At 56.5% G+C, this 22,993-nt stretch overlaps 1 protein-coding gene across 2 annotated transcripts in view; it reads left to right on the top strand.

Moving 5' to 3' along the window:
- The window catches only part of braf (B-Raf proto-oncogene, serine/threonine kinase), a 162,903-nt gene that overhangs the window by 36,593 nt on the left and 103,317 nt on the right, over window positions 1-22,993 (top strand). For both annotated transcript variants that reach the window (XM_086008585.1, XM_086008586.1), the window contains exon 4: window positions 18,743-18,846. In XM_086008585.1, coding sequence (XP_085864711.1) covers window positions 18,743-18,846 — 104 coding nt within the window. The remainder of the gene's footprint in view (window positions 1-18,742; window positions 18,847-22,993) is intronic.

Raw genomic sequence — 22,993 nt, 5'->3', positions numbered from 1 at the left:
GTGTGCCCCATTAAATGTGTCCCCCTGGTCATCTGCCCCGTTAAATGTGTCCCCCCTGGTTGTCTGCCCAGTGTACCCCACATAAAGTAAGATTCATTATTGCCATTGCAGTTTTCCATTCCCCTCCAGCTGGAAAATGATTGAGAGAAGAAACCCTGTATGAAGGTAGTTTAGACCCCGAGTGCCATTTTTTCTCAATGCTCTCCTTTAATTTATGCGTACTTTGAGTGAACTGTATATATTTGTGTTTAAGCCTAGAGATATCTACCCAGTGGGCTGGGGTTGTCTTATACACACACGTGACCTTCTCTTTGGGGTTTCCACCTAGCAAAGCAAAGCAATTCTGCCAAAGATGGTGGAACCAGCAGCAGCAGCCCCTCTCCTTTATGTCCCAACTCCCCCAGCACGTGATATTTAAATGGAAGCTACCCTCCTGGCTCCTGCTGCTGGTACACAGCCCAGCAGGATAGCTGCAGGGAGAGAGGATTCACTGCACTGGAGCAGCCGAGATGGGCCCGGCAGGATTGGAAGCAGCAGGGTATCCAGCACAGCTGATGGTTGACAAGAGGAGGAGCAAACATAGTGAAACAGGCTGACAACAGGCCTGGAGCCTTCCCCCTCAGTCCTTCAGGACGGGGCGCTATTAAGCTATTGATAGCTGTAGGAAGACTGGCAATGTTTTTATGGGATAAAGCCACACTTTTCCTCAGACAGCCCCTGAACATCGACCTGCAAGTTTGGATTACTGACTCCTTAATCAGATTGGATCATCTTCCGCCATTTACCTTACTTGCCTCGGGCCCACTGGTTTTCAGTCATTCCTGGCATTTTCCAAGGACTTTTGACCCACTCTCTTCAATTACTCCTAAGTTTTCTGATTGCACTACACTGCCCAGAAGTCCATTCTGCATTTTGATCACTGTTTATGTGAAGAACAACTTGTCCTCGATCCTTATTTTGCCTTTTACCAGTTTCAGCCTGACTCCATGTCCTACTGTCATGGTTTTACCTTGACATAGTGCTTCAAATTGATCTTTCTTAAACCTTGTGTACAGCTCCATGAGGTAACCACTCACTCACCACCCAACAACTATGGTGGACCATTAAACAACTAACGGGAGGAGGAGGCTCCAAGAATATCCCCACCCTCAATGATGGTGGAGCCCAGCACGTGAGTGCAAAAGACAAGGCTGAAGCGTTTGCAACCATCTTCAGCCAGAAGTGCCGAGTGGATGATCCATATCGGCCTACTCCCGAGGTCCCCATCATCACAGAAGCCAGTCTTCAGCCAATTCGATTCACTCCACGTAATATCAAGAAATGGCTGAGCGCACTGGATACAGCAAAGACTGTGGGCCCCGACAACATCCCGGCTATCGTGCTGAAGACTTGTGCTCCAGAACTAGCCGTGCCTCTAGCCAAGCTGTTCCAGTACAGCTACAATACTGGCATCTATCCGACAATGTGGAAAACTGCCCAGGTATGTCCTGTCCACAAAAAGCAGGACAAATCCAACCCGGCCAATCACCGCCCCGTCAGTCTACTCTCAATCATCAGCAAAGTGATGGAAGGTGTTGTCGACAGTGCTATCATCAAGCAGCACTTACTCACCAATAACCTGCTCACTGATGCCGAGTTTGGGTTCCGCCAAGACCACTCTGCTCCCGACCTCATTACAGCCTTGGTCCAAACCTGGACATGGGACTGAATTCCAGAGGTGAGGCGAGAGTGACTGCCCTTGACATCAAGGCCGCATTTGACCGAGTCTGGCATCAAGGAGCCCCAGTAAAACTGAAGTCAATGGGAATCGGGGAAAATGCTCCACTGGCTGGAGTCATTCCTAGCACAAAGAAAGATGGTTGTGGTGGTTGTAGGTCAATCATCACAGCCGCAGGACATCGCTGCAGGAGTTCCTCAGGGCAGTGTCCTAGGCCCAACCATCTTCAGCTGCTTCATCAATGACCTTCCCTCTAACATAAGGTCAGAAATGGGGATGTTCGCTGATGACTGCACAGTGTTCAGTGCCATTCACAACTCCTCAGATAATGAAGCAGTCCATGCCTGTATGCAACAAGACCTGGACGACGTACAGGCTTGGGCTGATAAGTGGCAGGTAACATTCGCGCCACAGAAGTGCCAGGCAAGGACTATCTCCAACAAGCGAGAGTCTAACCACCTCCCCATGACATTCAATGGCATTACCATTGCCGAATCCCCCACTATCAGTATCCTGGGGGTCACCATTAACCAGAAACGTAACTGGACCAGTCACAAAAGCTGTGGCTACAAGAGCAGGTCAGCGGCTGGGTATTCTGTGGTGCGTGTCTCACCTCCTGACTCCCCAAAGCCTTTCCACCATCTACAAGGCACAAGTAAGGAGTGTGATGGAATACTCTCCACTTGCCTGGATGAGTGCAGCTCCAACAACACTCGAGAAGCTCGACACCATCCAGGACAAAGCAGCCCGCTTGATTGGCATTCAATCCGCCATCATAAACATTCACTCCCTCCACCACCGGCGTACCGTGGCTGCAGTGTGTATCATCTACAAGATACACTGCAGCAACTCACCAAGGCTTCTTCGGCAGCACCTCCCAAAGCTGCGACCTCTTCCACCTAGAAGGACAAGGGCAGCAGACGCATGGGAACACCACTACCTCCAAGTTCCCCTCCAAGTCACACGCCATCCTGACTTGGAAGTATTTCTCCGATCCTTCATCGTCGCTGGATCAAAACCCTGGAACACCCTCCCTATCAGCACTGTGGGAGTATCTTCACCACACGGACTGCAGCGGTTCAAGAAGGTGGCTCACCACCACCTTCTCAAGGGCAACTAGGGATGGGCAATAAATGCTGGCATTGCCAGCGACGCCCTGATCCCATAAACGAATTTTAAAAACAAAACCACCTTTCACGAGCCCTGATATCTCCAGTCTTAACTCATAACTCAGACCCCAGAACTAGGATCAGCCTCATGGCTCTTTTTTACACTGCCTCCAGAGTACAAGTGTCTCCATGGTCAAAGGTGGGCACTATTCCTGAGATGCCGTCTGCCCAGAACACACTACAGTTGTAGCATGGCATCCTCCAACATCCTCTATTGATTTACCAGTACAAGGTGTCAACCGTGACTCAGTTGGTAGCACTCTCGCCTCTGAGTCAGATGGTTGTGGGTTCAGGCCCCACTCCAGAGGCTTGAGCACAAAATCTAGGCCGACGCTCCAGTGCAGTACTGAGGGAGTGCTGCCTTTCAGATGAGCTGTTAAATTGAAGTCCCATCTGCCCTCTCAGGTGGACATAAAAGATCCCATGGCACTATTCGAAGAGGAGCAGAGGAGTTCTCCCTGGTGCCCTGGCTAGTATTTATCCCTCAGTCAATATCATTAAAACAGTTATCTGGTGACGTATTTCATTGCTGTGTGTGTGATCCAGCTCTGTGCAGATTGGCTGCCGCGTTTCTCTATATTACAACAGTGGCTACAATTGAAAGAACTTCATTGGTTGTGAAGCACTTTGGGACGTCCTGAGGTTGTGAAAGGCGCTGTATAAATACTAGTGGTTTCCTTTCCTATAGCTCAACATCCTATTCCAGTACAGGATGAGAAAGATTGCATCATTGTCACACAACTTCAGCAAATAATACATCTGGCAGAAGCGCCTTCTCAGCAATTTATCTCTGGCTGGTTGACTGCTCTATCCTCAGCATACATGAAGTGTGTGTACGTTTTAAACCAAAGGGATCAATTTCACCACAACATTCCTGGAAGCCATCTCTCCCCATTAGCCTTTGTGCAGGTGCCCTGTCGGGGCTTCCAACTCAATGCCTTTAATCTGTTGAGTGGAGTGTGAAATTTGGTCCTGACCCTTGAAGATAATTGGTCAAACCCTTGACTATCCAATATTGCCATCGATATTTAAGTCCCATTGCACTGGGGTCTGGTTGAATACTTGGCTTTGGTGCCATTGAAGAGGAAGGGTGCCCTATTCAGACAGAAATAGGGTTCATTGGTTGTTCACGAGCCGAACCCTTGTTGAATGCCATCCCCATTTAAATAACTTCTACCATCAACCATGGCATCTTTAGTGAAGGTTTCCCGGCAGGTTTATTTTGCCTTTTTGGTGCCACTTCTCCAATTTAACATTGTCAAAAGCATGAAGAAGCATTTCCTGTCCGTCAAAGTATAGCAGAAAGAAACCATTCATCAAGCAGGAAGACAGTATAGCAAGACAGTACACCAATCAATAATTCCCACATTGGAGGGATGATAAATTACCAGTGTGGCGCCCCTGGTGGGTGTACTGGTAAAGACGTTGTGTAAGCAAGCCGTACAGACTGGGTGGCTCCATGTTGGATTCCTGCTGTTTGCTGAATTAGTGGACCTTAGTAAGTTGCAGTAGGGATGCTACCTCCTGCGAAGAGGAAAAATCACTCTACATGTACTGGAGAGCATACCAACCCTGGGATCCACGCCCATTCTACATGTACCGGGATCCAGGCCCACTCGACACGTGCCGGGATCCAGGCCAACTCTACACGTACCGGGATCCAGGCCCATTCTACATGTACCGGGATCCAGGCCAACTCTACACGTACCGGGATCCAGGCCCCCACTACATGTACCGGGATCCAGGCCCATTCTACACGTACCGGGATCCAGGCCCATTCTACATGTACCGGGATCCAGGCCCATTCTACATGTACCGGGATCCAGGCCAACTCTACACGTACCGGGATCCAGGCCCATTCTACATGTACCGGGATCCAGGCCAACTCTACACGTACCGGGATCCAGGCCCCCACTACATGTGCCGGGATCCAGGCCCACTCGACACGTGCCGGGATCCAGGCCCACTCTACACGTGCCGGGATCCAGGCCCACTCTACACGTACCGGGATCCAGGCCCACTCGACACGTGCCGGGATCCAGGCCCACTCTACACGTGCCGGGATCCAGGCCCACCCGACACGTGCCGGGATCCAGGCCCACTCTACACGTGCCGGGATCCAGGCCCACTCTACACGTGCCGGGATCCAGGCCCACTCTACACGTGCCGGGATCCAGGCCCACTCTACACGTGCCGGGATCCAGGCCCACTCGACACGTGCCGGGATCCAGGCCCACTCGACACGTGCCGGGGTCCAGGCCCACTCGACACGTGCCGGGATCCAGGCCCACTCTACACGTGCCGGGATCCAGGCCCACTCGACACGTGCCGGGATCCAGGCCCACTCGACACGTACCGGGATCCAGGCCCACTCGACACGTGCCGGGATCCAGGCCCACTCGACACGTGCCGGGATCCAGGCCCACTCGACACGTGCCGGGATCCAGGCCCACTCGACACGTGCCGGGATCCAGGCCCACTCGACACGTACCGGGATCCAGGCCCACTCGACACGTGCCGGGATCCAGGCCCACTCTACACGTACTGGGATCCAGGCCCACTCGACACGTACCGGGATCCAGGCCCACTCTACATGTACCGGGATCCAGGCCCACTCGACACGTGCCGGGATCCAGGCCCACCCGACACGTGCCGGGATCCAGGCCCACTCGACACGTGCCGGGATCCAGGCCCACCCGCCACGTGCCGGGATCCAGGCCCACTCTACATGTACCGGGACCCAGGCCCACTCGACACGTGCCGGGATCCAGGCCCACTCGACACGTGCCGGGATCCAGGCCCACTCGACACGTGCCGGGATCCAGGCCCACTCGACACGTGCCGGGATCCAGGCCCACTCGACACGTGCCGGGATCCAGGCCCACTCGACACGTGCCGGGATCCAGGCCCACTCGACACGTACCGGGATCCAGGCCCACTCGACACGTGCCGGGATCCAGGCCCACTCGACACGTGCCGGGATCCAGGCCCACTCGACACGTGCCGGGATCCAGGCCCACCCGCCACGTACCGGGATCCAGGCCCACTCGACACGTGCCGGGATCCAGGCCCACTCGACACGTGCCGGGATCCAGGCCCACTCGACACGTACCGGGATCCAGGCCCACTCGACACGTACCGGGATCCAGGCCCACTCGACACGTGCTGGGATCCAGGCCCACTCTACATGTACCGGGATCCAGGCCCACTCGACACGTACCGGGATCCAGGCCCACTCGACACGTACCGGGATCCAGGCCCACTCTACACGTACCGGGATCCAGGCCCACTCGACACGTACCGGGATCCAGGCCCACTCGACACGTACCGGGATCCAGGCCCACTCGACACGTACCGGGATCCAGGCCCACTCGACACGTACCGGGATCCAGGCCCACTCTACACGTACCGGGATCCAGGCCCACTCGACACGTGCTGGGATCCAGGCCCACTCGACACGTACCGGGATCCAGGCCCACTCGACACGTGCTGGGATCCAGGCCCACTCTACATGTACCGGGATCCAGGCCCACTCGACACGTGCCGGGATCCAGGCCCACTCGACACGTACCGGGATCCAGGCCCACTCGACACGTGCCGGGATCCAGGCCCACCCGCCACGTACCGGGATCCAGGCCCACTCGACACGTGCCGGGATCCAGGCCCACCCGCCACGTACCGGGATCCAGGCCCACTCGACACGTGCCGGGATCCAGGCCCACTCGACACGTGCCGGGATCCAGGCCCACTCGACACGTGCCGGGATCCAGGCCCACTCGACACGTACCGGGATCCAGGCCCACTCGACACGTGCTGGGATCCAGGCCCACTCTACATGTACCGGGATCCAGGCCCACTCGACACGTACCGGGATCCAGGCCCACTCGACACGTACCGGGATCCAGGCCCACTCTACATGTACCGGGATCCAGGCCCACTCGACACGTACCGGGATCCAGGCCCACTCGACACGTACCGGGATCCAGGCCCACTCGACACGTACCGGGATCCAGGCCCACTCGACACGTACCGGGATCCAGGCCCACTCTACACGTACCGGGATCCAGGCCCACTCGACACGTGCTGGGATCCAGGCCCACTCGACACGTACCGGGATCCAGGCCCACTCGACACGTGCTGGGATCCAGGCCCACTCTACATGTACCGGGATCCAGGCCCACTCGACACGTGCCGGGATCCAGGCCCACCCGACACGTACCGGGATCCAGGCCCACTCGACACGTACCGGGATCCAGGCCCACTCGACACGTACCGGGATCCAGGCCCACTCGACACGTACCGGGATCCAGGCCCACTCGACACGTACCGGGATCCAGGCCCACTCGACACGTACCGGGATCCAGGCCCACTCTACACGTACCGGGATCCAGGCCCACTCGACACGTGCTGGGATCCAGGCCCACTCGACACGTACCGGGATCCAGGCCCACTCGACACGTGCTGGGATCCAGGCCCACTCTACATGTACCGGGATCCAGGCCCACTCGACACGTGCCGGGATCCAGGCCCACCCGACACGTACCGGGATCCAGGCCCACTCGACACGTACCGGGATCCAGGCCCACTCGACACGTGCCGGGATCCAGGCCCACTCGACACGTGCCGGGATCCAGGCCCACTCGACACGTACCGGGATCCAGGCCCACCCGCCACGTACCGGGATCCAGGCCCACTCGACACGTGCCGGGATCCAGGCCCACTCGACACGTGCCGGGATCCAGGCCCACTCGACACGTACCGGGATCCAGGCCCACTCGACACGTACCGGGATCCAGGCCCACTCGACACGTGCTGGGATCCAGGCCCACTCTACATGTACCGGGATCCAGGCCCACTCGACACGTACCGGGATCCAGGCCCACTCGACACGTACCGGGATCCAGGCCCACTCTACATGTACCGGGATCCAGGCCCACTCGACACGTACCGGGATCCAGGCCCACTCGACACGTACCGGGATCCAGGCCCACTCGACACGTACCGGGATCCAGGCCCACTCGACACGTACCGGGATCCAGGCCCACTCTACACGTACCGGGATCCAGGCCCACTCGACACGTGCTGGGATCCAGGCCCACTCGACACGTACCGGGATCCAGGCCCACTCGACACGTGCTGGGATCCAGGCCCACTCTACATGTACCGGGATCCAGGCCCACTCGACACGTGCCGGGATCCAGGCCCACCCGACACGTACCGGGATCCAGGCCCACTCGACACGTACCGGGATCCAGGCCCACTCGACACGTACCGGGATCCAGGCCCACTCGACACGTACCGGGATCCAGGCCCACTCGACACGTGCTGGGATCCAGGCCCACTCTACATGTACCGGGATCCAGGCCCACTCGACACGTGCCGGGATCCAGGCCCACTCGACACGTACCGGGATCCAGGCCAACTCTACACGTACCGGGATCCAGGCCCATTCTACATGTACCGGGATCCAGGCCAACTCTACACGTACCGGGATCCAGGCCCCCACTACATGTACCGGGATCCAGGCCCATTCTACACGTACCGGGATCCAGGCCCATTCTACATGTACCGGGATCCAGGCCCATTCTACATGTACCGGGATCCAGGCCAACTCTACACGTACCGGGATCCAGGCCCATTCTACATGTACCGGGATCCAGGCCAACTCTACACGTACCGGGATCCAGGCCCCCACTACATGTGCCGGGATCCAGGCCCACTCGACACGTGCCGGGATCCAGGCCCACTCTACACGTGCCGGGATCCAGGCCCACTCTACACGTACCGGGATCCAGGCCCACTCGACACGTGCCGGGATCCAGGCCCACTCTACACGTGCCGGGATCCAGGCCCACCCGACACGTGCCGGGATCCAGGCCCACTCTACACGTGCCGGGATCCAGGCCCACTCTACACGTGCCGGGATCCAGGCCCACTCTACACGTGCCGGGATCCAGGCCCACTCTACACGTGCCGGGATCCAGGCCCACTCGACACGTGCCGGGATCCAGGCCCACTCGACACGTGCCGGGGTCCAGGCCCACTCGACACGTGCCGGGATCCAGGCCCACTCTACACGTGCCGGGATCCAGGCCCACTCGACACGTGCCGGGATCCAGGCCCACTCGACACGTACCGGGATCCAGGCCCACTCGACACGTGCCGGGATCCAGGCCCACTCGACACGTGCCGGGATCCAGGCCCACTCGACACGTGCCGGGATCCAGGCCCACTCGACACGTACCGGGATCCAGGCCCACTCGACACGTGCCGGGATCCAGGCCCACTCGACACGTACTGGGATCCAGGCCCACTCTACATGTACCGGGATCCAGGCCCACTCTACATGTACCGGGATCCAGGCCCACTCTACAGGTACCGGGATCCAGGTCCACTCGACACGTGCCGGGATCCAGGCCCACTCGACACGTGCCGGGATCCAGGCCCACTCGACACGTGCCGGGATCCAGGCCCACTCGACACGTGCCGGGATCCAGGCCCACTCTACACGTGCCGGGATCCAGGCCCACTCTACACGTACCGGGATCCAGGCCCACTCGACACGTACCGGGATCCAGGCCCACTCTACATGTACCGGGATCCAGGCCCACTCGACACGTGCCGGGATCCAGGCCCACCCGACACGTGCCGGGATCCAGGCCCACTCGACACGTGCCGGGATCCAGGCCCACCCGCCACGTGCCGGGATCCAGGCCCACTCTACATGTACCGGGACCCAGGCCCACTCGACACGTGCCGGGATCCAGGCCCACTCGACACGTGCCGGGATCCAGGCCCACTCGACACGTGCCGGGATCCAGGCCCACTCGACACGTACCGGGATCCAGGCCCACTCGACACGTGCCGGGATCCAGGCCCACTCGACACGTACCGGGATCCAGGCCCACTCGACACGTACCGGGATCCAGGCCCACTCGACACGTGCCGGGATCCAGGCCCACTCGACACGTGCCGGGATCCAGGCCCACTCGACACGTACCGGGATCCAGGCCCACCCGCCACGTACCGGGATCCAGGCCCACTCGACACGTGCCGGGATCCAGGCCCACCCGACACGTGCCGGGATCCAGGCCCACTCGACACGTGCCGGGATCCAGGCCCACCCGCCACGTGCCGGGATCCAGGCCCACTCTACATGTACCGGGACCCAGGCCCACTCGACACGTGCCGGGATCCAGGCCCACTCGACACGTGCCGGGATCCAGGCCCACTCGACACGTGCCGGGATCCAGGCCCACTCGACACGTACCGGGATCCAGGCCCACTCGACACGTGCCGGGATCCAGGCCCACTCGACACGTACCGGGATCCAGGCCCACTCGACACGTACCGGGATCCAGGCCCACTCGACACGTGCCGGGATCCAGGCCCACTCGACACGTGCCGGGATCCAGGCCCACTCGACACGTACCGGGATCCAGGCCCACCCGCCACGTACCGGGATCCAGGCCCACTCGACACGTGCCGGGATCCAGGCCCACTCGACACGTGCCGGGATCCAGGCCCACTCGACACGTACCGGGATCCAGGCCCACTCGACACGTACCGGGATCCAGGCCCACTCGACACGTGCCGGGATCCAGGCCCACTCGACACGTACCGGGATCCAGGCCCACTCGACACGTACCGGGATCCAGGCCCACTCTACATGTACCGGGATCCAGGCCCACTCGACACGTACCGGGATCCAGGCCCACTCGACACGTACCGGGATCCAGGCCCACTCTACATGTACCGGGATCCAGGCCCACTCGACACGTACCGGGATCCAGGCCCACTCGACACGTACCGGGATCCAGGCCCACTCGACACGTACCGGGATCCAGGCCCACTCGACACGTACCGGGATCCAGGCCCACTCTACACGTACCGGGATCCAGGCCCACTCGACACGTGCTGGGATCCAGGCCCACTCGACACGTACCGGGATCCAGGCCCACTCGACACGTGCTGGGATCCAGGCCCACTCTACATGTACCGGGATCCAGGCCCACTCGACACGTGCCGGGATCCAGGCCCACCCGACACGTACCGGGATCCAGGCCCACTCGACACGTACCGGGATCCAGGCCCACTCGACACGTGCCGGGATCCAGGCCCACTCGACACGTGCCGGGATCCAGGCCCACCCGCCACGTACCGGGATCCAGGCCCACTCGACACGTGCCGGGATCCAGGCCCACCCGCCACGTACCGGGATCCAGGCCCACTCGACACGTGCCGGGATCCAGGCCCACTCGACACGTGCCGGGATCCAGGCCCACTCGACACGTACCGGGATCCAGGCCCACTCGACACGTACCGGGATCCAGGCCCACTCGACACGTGCTGGGATCCAGGCCCACTCTACATGTACCGGGATCCAGGCCCACTCGACACGTACCGGGATCCAGGCCCACTCGACACGTACCGGGATCCAGGCCCACTCTACATGTACCGGGATCCAGGCCCACTCGACACGTACCGGGATCCAGGCCCACTCGACACGTACCGGGATCCAGGCCCACTCGACACGTACCGGGATCCAGGCCCACTCGACACGTACCGGGATCCAGGCCCACTCTACACGTACCGGGATCCAGGCCCACTCGACACCTGCTGGGATCCAGGCCCACTCGACACGTACCGGGATCCAGGCCCACTCGACACGTGCTGGGATCCAGGCCCACTCTACATGTACCGGGATCCAGGCCCACTCGACACGTGCCGGGATCCAGGCCCACCCGACACGTACCGGGATCCAGGCCCACTCGACACGTACCGGGATCCAGGCCCACTCGACACGTACCGGGATCCAGGCCCACTCGACACGTACCGGGATCCAGGCCCACTCGACACGTACCGGGATCCAGGCCCACTCGACACGTACCGGGATCCAGGCCCACTCGACACGTACCGGGATCCAGGCCCACTCTACACGTACCGGGATCCAGGCCCACTCGACACGTGCTGGGATCCAGGCCCACTCGACACGTACCGGGATCCAGGCCCACTCGACACGTGCTGGGATCCAGGCCCACTCTACATGTACCGGGATCCAGGCCCACTCGACACGTGCCGGGATCCAGGCCCACCCGACACGTACCGGGATCCAGGCCCACTCGACACGTACCGGGATCCAGGCCCACTCGACACGTGCCGGGATCCAGGCCCACTCGACACGTGCCGGGATCCAGGCCCACTCGACACGTACCGGGATCCAGGCCCACCCGCCACGTACCGGGATCCAGGCCCACTCGACACGTGCCGGGATCCAGGCCCACTCGACACGTGCCGGGATCCAGGCCCACTCGACACGTACCGGGATCCAGGCCCACTCGACACGTACCGGGATCCAGGCCCACTCGACACGTGCTGGGATCCAGGCCCACTCTACATGTACCGGGATCCAGGCCCACTCGACACGTACCGGGATCCAGGCCCACTCGACACGTACCGGGATCCAGGCCCACTCTACATGTACCGGGATCGAGGCCCACTCGACACGTACCGGGATCCAGGCCCACTCGACACGTACCGGGATCCAGGCCCACTCGACACGTACCGGGATCCAGGCCCACTCGACACGTACCGGGATCCAGGCCCACTCTACACGTACCGGGATCCAGGCCCACTCGACACGTGCTGGGATCCAGGCCCACTCGACACGTACCGGGATCCAGGCCCACTCGACACGTGCTGGGATCCAGGCCCACTCTACATGTACCGGGATCCAGGCCCACTCGACACGTGCCGGGATCCAGGCCCACCCGACACGTACCGGGATCCAGGCCCACTCGACACGTACCGGGATCCAGGCCCACTCGACACGTACCGGGATCCAGGCCCACTCGACACGTACCGGGATCCAGGCCCACTCGACACGTGCTGGGATCCAGGCCCACTCTACATGTACCGGGATCCAGGCCCACTCGACACGTGCCGGGATCCAGGCCCACTCGACACGTACCGGGATCCAGGCCCACTCGACACGTACCGGGATCCAGGCCCACCCGACACGTGCCGGGATCCAGGCCCACTCGACACGTGCCGGGATCCAGGCCCATTCTACACGTGCCGGGATCCATGATCCCCCGACATGTTAGTGGGAAAACCCCCGTCCTCTTTGTCGAGAGACCAGTAACGACTGTTGATAACATACTATGTGTATGGGTTGACAATTGACCATATAATTACACCCCACCATTTCCTTGCAACCTGTTTCCGGTCTTGCAGGAATGTTGTTGATCGTAAGTGGGGTCGTTTCAATTCACTGGTTTAAATGCGTCATACTTTACAGCGATAAAACAATTGCTGATATGGCACCTATAACCTTCTACTATTTGAACCAGCTAAGATTTTAAAAAAATCTTCAGCTTGACATTTTAATTTGTCTTCATTGAACTTTATAACTGTTTAAACACCGTGTGTTTCGTGTTAAAAGCAAAAAGAACGAAAGTGTGGGAATAGTGGATGAAAACTAAGGTGGAGGAAGGAGAAACGAGAGATACAAAATAAAATAGCCAAAAGAGCAGTCTGATGCTTGGCTGCAACGTTCTTGCTGTGTCAGTAGTCAAGGGGCTGCCAAAATCAGACTGCCGCATATAGCGACACCACTACTCCCAGGCAGAATGGAGATGATTGGGAAATTCCCCCGTCAATCATGCCTGGAGACCACACTGCTGTTAGTGACTGGGATTGAATTTACGCACCTCATTTGTATTGTGTAACTATCCTCCACTCGCTGCGTTTTGCTGGAGAAATCACCGGGCTTTCATCGGGAGAAGTTGCTGCAGTTTTGGTTGAGTTCTGTTTGCTGCAGACTCTCTTTAAATAAACTCTGTAAATAAACTTTGCTGTAAAACACATTGTCCTGCCGTTAGTCCCACTCTGCCTCCAACTCCTTGGCTGACACAGTAGACACTCCGGTCAGCCAATGAGTTGGAGGCGGGGCGGAACTGGCGGTTGTGGTAAACCACTTTTATAGTTCACTATCGTTACACTATAGTTATCACTGTTATATCGTTACTCTATGGTTATCACTGTTCACACTGTTGTATCACTATACGAGGTCGTCTCTTGTCACGCTGTTATACCTGGGCTGACCACTGCTGACTCCGCCCATGGCTTCACCTACCTGCCCAGGTATAAAGGTGGTCGACTGGCTGGTATTCCTCCTTGTTGGATCCGATCACCCACGAGGGTGGGCTCTGTTATTTAGCCAATAAAAACCTATAGTTACTTTCTTAACTCGTCGCTTTTCATTGGATGAATTGATAGGTATATCAATTTTATTGGCTAAATTTTAAAATGTCGTTACTTGAGCAGCCAGACGCCCAGCTACAACAGCCACAGCAGCCGGCCTGGCTGCGAGCCCTCCGACCACCGTACCTGGATCTAAACCCACAGGCAGCAAACTCAGCCCTCGACTTCGAACACTGGCTGAGCTGTTTCGAATCCTACCTGGGAGAATCCGGCGTGCCTCAGAAATCCAAGCTAAGAGTTCTGACCGCCCAAGTGAGCCCTAAAGTATTCGCACTCATCCGGGACCTTAAAACATACGAGGCCGCCATCATCCTGCTGAAACAACAGTACCGGAGCCCGGTAAATTCTATGTATGCCAGACATCTCCTAAGATCCCGCCCGCAACAGCCAGGAGAGTCTGTAGATGAATTTTTACGGGCGCTACAAGCACTCGGCAGGGACTGTGACTTTAAAGCAGTAACGGCGGCAGAAAATACTGAAGATAATATCCGCGATGCCTTCGTGAAAGGCCTGCGCTCCGACTACTCACGGCAAAGACTGCTTGAAGCTCAGGACCTCGACCTGAACACAGCTGCAGCCCTCGCTCGCTCCCTAGAAGTGGCCCATCGGGACCTCGAGGCGTACTCCAGGTACTGTAATTTGCGACCCTGGGACTCGGGACCGACCCCGACTGCAATACCCCTCGCAGCGCCGCCCCTGGGGCCTACCTCAGCGTCGGCGTCCCGGACCCGATCGGGACCGCCACCCCCGGTACCGGCTGCGACATCGGACCCCCGTGATCGGGCCGCCAGCTGCTGCTTCTGCGGCCAGGCGAAACACCCGAGGGCGCGCTGCCCAGCGAGAAACGCGACGTGCTCAAGCTGCCTGAAGAAAGGCCACTTTGCTAAGGCCTGCAGAGGGAGATCAACAGAGGCCAGCGGTGCCTCATGCGTGTTGTGGGGGCGGCCATCTTCCATCAAGGCCACAGATGCCAGCATCCCCACGTGTGAGTCATGGGGGCGGCCATCTTTGATCCAGGCAACCGACACCAGCAGTGCCTCATGTGAGTTGTGGGGGCAGCCATCTTCTCCGCCATTTGGTCCAACCTCGTGGGCGTCGCCATTTTACCCACCACGCTCGACCGCCACCTTGCCTCCAGACCCGACCACCGCCTCACCCGCAGACTACGGCAGCTCGCTGAGCCATACACTAGCCTCTGTCACACTGGACCAAGCCCGCCCGCATCACCTGTCCAAGTCCATGATGGACATCAAAGTAAACGGCCGCGCCACGACCTGCCTGTTCGACAGCGGAAGCACGGAGAGTTTCATCCACCCAGACACGGTGAGCCATTACTCCCTCACTGTCCAGCCAACGCGCAACCGGATCTCGATGGCATCGAGGTCCCACGCCACAGACATCAGCGGCTACTGTGTTGTGACCCTGTCGGTTAAGGGCACGGAGTATAAAAATTTTAAACTCCTCGTCCTGCCCCAGCTCTGCGCTGCCGTCCTACTAGGGCTGGACTTCCAATCCCACCTCCAAAGCGTCACTCTAGCATACGGCGGACCCCTCCCCCCACTCAGTCGATAACCAGCAGCTTTTGAACCACCCACCGCGTAACACCTGCGGCCTATCCACCCTCAAGGTCCCGCCACCTTCCCTGTTCGCTAACCTCACCCCCGACTGCAAACCCGTCGCTACCAAGAGCAGGCGGTACAGCGCCGGGGACAGAGCTTTCATTAGCTCTGAGGTGCAGCGTCTCCTGAAGGAGGGCATCATCGAGGGGAGCACCAGCCCCTGGCGTGCCCAGGTCGTAGTTGTTAAGACCGGCAATAAAAACCACCTGGTCATCGACTACAGCCAAACCATAAACCGGTACACCCAGCTGGACGCATACCCCCTTCCCCGCATATCTGATATGGTCAATCAGATTGCACAATACCGAGTATTCTCTACCATCGACCTTAAGTCGGCCTACCACCAACTCCCTATCAGCCCTGAGGACCGCCAGTATACCGCCTTCGAGGCGAATGGCCGCCTCTACCACTTCCTTAGGGTTCCCTTCGGCGTCACCAACGGGGTTTCGGTCTTCCAAAGGGAGATGGACCGGATGGTTGACCAGAACGGGCTGGACGCCACGTTCCCCTATCTAGATAACGTCACCATCTGCGGCCGTGACCGGCAGGACCATGATGTTAATCTGGAGAAATTCCTCCGTACGGCCCAACGGCTGAACCTCACTTACAATAAGGAGAAATATGTGTTTAACACCTCGCGCCTTGCCATCCTCGGCTGCGTAGTAGAGAACGGAGTCATCAGCCCCGATCCCGAGAGAATGCGCCCCCTCATGGAGTTACCCCTCCCCCACTGTCCAAAGGCACTGAAGAGAATCCTGGGGCTCTTCGCCTACTATGCCCAATGGGTGCCCAACTATGCGGACAAAGCCAGACCCCTCATGAAGTCCACCTCCTTCCCCCTTACGGAGGAAGCGTGCGCAGCCTTCTCCCTCATTAAGGGAGACATTGCTAAGGCCACAATGCACGCGGTGGATGAGTCCATCCCCTTCCAAGTGGAGAGCGATGCATCCGACTTCGCCCTAGCCGCTACCCTTAACCAGGAGGGGAGACCGGTGGCCGCCTTCTCAAGGACCCTACAGGGCCCTGAGATCCGACACTCTTCGGTCGAGAAGGAGGCCCAGGCAATTGTGGAGGCTGTACGACGCTGGAGGCATTACCTTGCAGGCAAACGATTTACCCTCCTCACCGACCAGCGTTCGGTCGCTTTTATGTTTAATAACAAGCTGAGGGGCAAAATCAAGAACGACAAGATCTTGAGGTGGAGAATCGAGCTCTCCACCTATGATTATGATATCTTGTACCGGCCTGGTAAGCTGAACGAACCCCCTGATGCTCTATCACGAATTACATGCGCCAACACGCAAATTGATAGACTTCAGATCCTCCACAACGACCTCTGCCACCCCGGGGTCACCAGACTTCACCACTTCATTAAGGCCCGCAACCTGCCCTACTCCATCGAGGAGGTCAGGACCGTGACCAGGAACTGCCAGACCTGTGCCGAGTGCAAACCGCATTTCTTTAGGCCGGACAGAGCAAGCCTGATCAAGGCCACCCGCCCCTTCGAGCGCTTGAGCATCGATTTTAAGGGGCCCCTCCCGTCCTCTGACCGTAATGTGTACTTCCTCAACATTGTTGATGAGTACTCCCGTTTCCCCTTTGCCTTCCCCTGCCCAGACATGACCAGTACCACGGTCATTAAATGCCTGAACGACCTCTTCGCCTTGTTCGGGTTCCCAAGCTACATACATAGCGACCGGGGCTCCTCCTTCATGAGCGAGGAACTCCGTCAGTTCCTACTAGCGAGAGGTATCGCTACAAGCAGGACCACCAGCTACAACCCCCGAGGGAACGGCCAGGTGGAAAGAGAGAACGCGACTGTATGGAAGGCCGTCCTCTTAGCCTTAAAGTCTAAGGGCCTCCCAACCTCTCGCTGGCAGGAAGTCCTCCCGGCAGCGCTGCATTCCACCCGGTCACTACTTTGCACTGCCATTAACACCACCCCCCATGAACGAATGTTTGTTTTCCCTAGGAAGTCGACTACGGGAACCACTCTACCCACCTGGCTGACTTCTCCGGGGCCACTCTTGCTGCGAAAGCACGTGAGGGCCCATAAAACGGACCCCCTGGTCGAGAGGGTGGACCTCCTGCACGCCAACCCCCAGTACGCCTATGTGGCATACCCAGACGGGCGGGAGGACACAGTCTCCTTACGAGACCTCGCACCCTCGGGCATTCCGGAGACACCACCCTTACCCCCCAACTCCAGCCCAGGTAGACGGCATGCCGGAACCCCACGAGCCTTCGCCGACCACGCAGACACCAGCATTAACACCGGAGAATGCAACACCGCCGCTGCGACGATCAGAAAGGCTTGCGAGGCCTCCGGACAGACTGACATACCAGAACTGGTAGTACACTTCACCCCGCCGGACTCAAATCTAAACAAGGGGTGAATGTGGTAAACCACTTTTAAAGTTCACTATCGTTACACTATAGTTATCACTGTTATATCGTTACTCTATGGTTATCACTGTTCACACTGTTGTATCACTATACGAGGTCGCCTCTTGTCACGCTGTTATACCTGGGCTGACCACTGCCCAGGTATAAAGGTGGTCGACTGGCTGGTATTCCTCCTTGTTGGATCCGATCACCCACGAGGGTGGGCTCTGTTATTTAGCCAATAAAAACCTATAGTTACTTTCTTAACTCGTCGCTTTTCATTGGATGAATTGATAGGTATATCAGCGGTGGGACAATGTATTTTACCACAAACAAAGTTTATTTACAGAGTCTATTTATAAAGAGTATAGAACAGTGTGGTCGCCAGGCGTGAGTGACGGAGGAATTAGCCAATCATCGGCATTCTGCCTGGCAATAGTGGTGTCACTATATGCAACTTTGGCTGACGGTGGTGTCAGTAGACATTCCGGAATGAGACTGGAGATCTTTCACTCACAACAGCGTTTGTGACCGGACTTGCAGTCAGTGCTGTATGCTGGGTACTTAATCCCTGTTGTCTTTTCTAGGTCCCAGCACGGTGTGGGGTGACGGTAAGAGACAGCCTGAAGAAAGCTCTGATGATGAGGGGACTGACCACAGACTGCTGTGCAGTCTACAGAACACAGGATGGGTGAGTAATGCGCTGAGGAGCTTGAAGCCGGTGAGGGAACCGGGTGGCACCGGGCTGTGGGATAGGAGAGGCCTCAGCTGGTGATTGAGTTTACAGGAACCCTTGTAGTTGTGACCCCTGATTGGCTGTTGGCTGCTCACCCTATTATGTGTGGAGTTATCTAAAATATTTTACCAGGATGTGCAGGTGAGAGGTTACTTCTAATTGGGAGCAGCTACCCTCACTCAACTCTGGTAGATAGTGGGAATCTGTGGTTCCTCGGTTAGTTACTAGTAGGATCTGTATTACCTTGGTTAGTTTTTTTTTATTCATTGATGGGATGTGGGCGTCGCTGGCTAGGCCTGCATTTAGTGCCCACCCCTAATTGCCCTTGAGAAGATGGTGGTGAGCCGCCGCCTTGAACCGCTGCAGTCCATATGGTGTAGGTACACCCACAATGCTGTTAGGAAGGGAGTTCCAGGATTTTGGCCCAGCGACAGTGAAGGAACGGCGATACAGGTCCAAGTCAGGATGGTGTGTGGCTTGGAGGGGAACTTGTAGGTGGTGATGTTCCCATGCGTCTGCTGCCCTTGTCCTTCTAAGTGGTAGAGGTCGCGGGTTTGGAAGGTGCTGTTGAAGGAGCTTTGGCGAGTTGCTGCAGTGCATCTTGTAGATGGTACACACTGCAGCCACAGTGCGCCGGTGGTGGAGGGAGTGAATGTCGAAGGTGGTGGATGGAGTGCCAATCAAGTGGGCTGCTTTATCCTGAATGGTGTCGAGCTTCTTGAGTGTTGTTGGAGCTGCACTCATCCAGGCAAGTGGAGAGTATTCCATCACACTCCTGACTTGTGCCTTGTAGATGGTGGAAAGGCTTTGGGGAGTCAGGAGGTGAGACACTCGCCGCAGAATTCCCAGCCTCTGGCCTGCTCTTGTAGCCACAGTATTTATATGGCTGGTCCAGTTTAGTTTCTGATCAATGGTAACCCCCAGGATGTTGATAATGGGGGATTCAGTGATGGTAATGCCATTGAATGTCAAGGGGAGATGGTTAGAGTCTCGCTTGTTGGAGATGGTCATTGCCTGGCACTTGTGTGGTGCGAATGTTACTTGCCACTTGTCAGCCCAAGTCTGAATGTTGTCCAGGTCTTGCTGCATATGGACACGGACTGCGTCAGTATCTGATGAGTCTCGAATGGTGCTGAACAGTGTGCAATCATCAGCGAACATCCCCATTTCTGACCTTATGATGGAGGGGAGGCCATTGATGAAACAGCTGAAGATGGTTGGGCCTAGGACACTGCCCTGAGGAACTCCTGCAGTGATGTCATGTGATTGAGATGAATGACCTCCAACAACCACAGCCAACTTCCTTTGTGCTAGGTATGATTCCAACCAATGGAGAGTTTTCCCCTTGATTCCCATTGACTTCAGTTTTGCTAGGGCTCCTTGATGCCACACTCGATCAAATGCTGCCTTGATTGCAAGGGCAGTCACTCTCACCTCACCTGTTGAGTTCAGCTCTTTTGTCCATGTTTGGACCAAGGCTGTAATGAGGTCAGGAGCTGAGTGGCCCTGGCGGAACCCAAACTGGGCGTCAGTTAGCAGGTTATTGCTGAGTAAGTGCCGCTTGATAGCACTGTCGACGACACCTTCCATCACTTTGCTTAGTTAGTGGGACAATGTTCCCTTGGTTACTAGTTAGTGGGATCAGTATTCCTCGGTTAGTAGTTAGTGGGATCAGTGTTCCCTCGGTTAGTAGTTAGTGGGATCAGTGTTCCCTCGGTTAGTAGATAGTGGGATCAGTATTCCTCGGTTAGTAGTTAGTGGGATCAGTGTTCCCTCGGTTAGTAGTTAGTGGGATCAGTGTTCCCTCGGTTAGTAGTTAGTGGGATCAGTATTCCTCGGTTAGTAGTTAGTGGGATCAGTATTCCCTCGGTTAGTAGTTAGTGGGATCAGTATTCCCTCGGTTAGTAGTTAGTGGGATCAGTATTCCCTCGGTTAGTAGTTAGTGGGATCAGTATTCCCTCGGTTAGTAGTTAGTGGGATCAGTATTCCCTCGGTTAGTAGATAGTGGGATCAGTGTTCCCTCGGTTAGTAGTTAGTGGGATCAGTATTCCTCGGTTAGTAGTTAGTGGGATCAGTATTCCCTCGGTTAGTAGTTAGTGGGATCAGTATTCCCTCGGTTAGTAGTTAGTGGGATCAGTATTCCCTCGGTTAGTAGTTAGTGGGATCAGTATTCCCTCGGTTAGTAGTTAGTGGGATCAGTGTTCCCTCGGTTAGTAGTTAGTGGGATCAGTGTTCCCTCGGTTAGTAGTTAGTGGGATCAGTGTTCCCTCGGTTAGTAGTTAGTGGGATCAGTGTTCCCTCGGTTAGTAGTTAGTGGGATCAGTGTTCCCTCGGTTAGTAGTTAGTGGGATCAGTGTTCCCTCGGTTAGTAGTTAGTGGGATCAGTGTTCCCTCGGTTAGTAGTTAGTGGGATCAGTGTTCCCTCGGTTAGTAGTTAGTGGGATCAGTGTTCCCTCGGTTAGTAGTTAGTGGGATCAGTGTTCCCTCGGTTAGTAGTTAGTGGGATCAGTGTTCCCTCGGTTAGTAGTTAGTGGGATCAGTGTTCCCTCGGTTAGTAGTTAGTGGGATCAGTGTTCCCTCGGTTAGTAGTTAGTGGGATCAGTGTTCCCTCGGTTAGTAGTTAGTGGGATCAGTGTTCCCTCGGTTAGTAGTTAGTGGGATCAGTGTTCCCTCGGTTAGTAGTTAGTGGGATCAGTGTTCCCTCGGTTAGTAGTTAGTGGGATCAGTGTTCCCTCGGTTAGTAGTTAGTGGGATCAGTGTTCCCTCGGTTAGTAGTTAGTGGGATCAGTATTCCCTCGGTTAGTAGTTAGTGGGATCAGTATTCCCTCGGTTAGTAGTTAGTGGGATCAGTGTTCCCTCGGTTAGTAGTTAGTGGGATCAGTGTTCCCTCGGTTAGTAGTTAGTGGGATCAGTGTTACCTCGGTTAGTAGTTAGTGGGATCAGTGTTACCTCAGTTAGTAGGATCTGTGTTACCTCGGTTAGTAGTTATTGTAGTAGGATCAGTGTTACCTCGGTTAGTAGTTAGCGGGATCAGTGTTCCCTCGGTTAGTAGTTAGTGGGATCAGTGTTCCTCCATGAGTAGTTAGTGGGATCAGTTTTCCTCGGTTAGTAGTTTGTAGGGATGGTTAGTAATTAGTGGGATCAGTGTTCAATTGGTTAGTGGATAGTGGGCTCAGTGTTACTTAGGTTAGTAGCTAGTGGGATCAGTATTCCCTCAGTTAGTAGTAAGTGGGATGAGTGTTCCCTTGGCTAGTAGTTAGTGCGATCACTGTTACCTCGGTGCGTAGATAGTGGGATCAGTTTTCCTCGGTTAGTAGTTAGTAGGATCAGTGTTCCTCCGTGAGCAGGTAGTAGGATCAGTTTTCCTGAGTTAGTAGTTAGTGGGATCAGTTTTCCTCAGTTAGTAGTTAGTGGGATCAGTTTTCTTCCGTTAGTAGTTAGTAGGTTCAGTGTTACCTCGGTTATTAGTTAGTAGAATCAGTGTTCCCTTGGTTAGTGGTTAGCAGGATCAGTGTTACATAGAAACATAGAAGATAGGAGCAGGAGTAGGCCATTTGACCCCTCGAGCCTGTTCCGCCATTTAATGAGATCATGGCTGATCATCCAAATTCAGTACCCTGTCCCTGCTTTCTCCCCATACCCCTTGATCCCTTTAGCCTTAAGAAATATATCCAACTCCTTCTTGAATATATTTAATGAATTGGCCTCAACTGCCTTGTGTGGTAGAGAATTCCACAGGTTCACCACTCTCTGGGTGAAGAAATTCCTCCTCATCTCAGTCCTAAATGGATTACCCCTTATCCTTCGACTATGACCCCTGGTTCTGGACTCCCCCGCCATCGGGAACATCCTTCCTGCATCTAGTCTGTCTAGTCCTGTTAGAATTTTATAAGTTTCAATGAGATCCCCTCTCATTCTTCTAAACTCTAGCGAATATAAGCCTAATCGACCCAATCTCTCCTCATATGTCATTCCTGCCATCCCAGGTATCAGTCTGGTGAATCTTCGCTGCACTCCCTCCATGGCAAGAACATCCTTCCTTAGATAAGGCGACCAAAACTGCACACAATACTCAAGGTGTGGTCTCACCAAGGCCCTGTAC

This window comes from Somniosus microcephalus, chromosome 16 (genome assembly GCF_052327205.1).
Source record: "Somniosus microcephalus isolate GS21.2 chromosome 16, FLI_Smic_1.0, whole genome shotgun sequence".
NCBI lineage: Eukaryota > Metazoa > Chordata > Chondrichthyes > Squaliformes > Somniosidae > Somniosus > Somniosus microcephalus.
The sequence above is the reverse complement of the archived record's forward strand: the minus strand, read 5'-3'. Positions and strand labels throughout refer to the sequence as shown.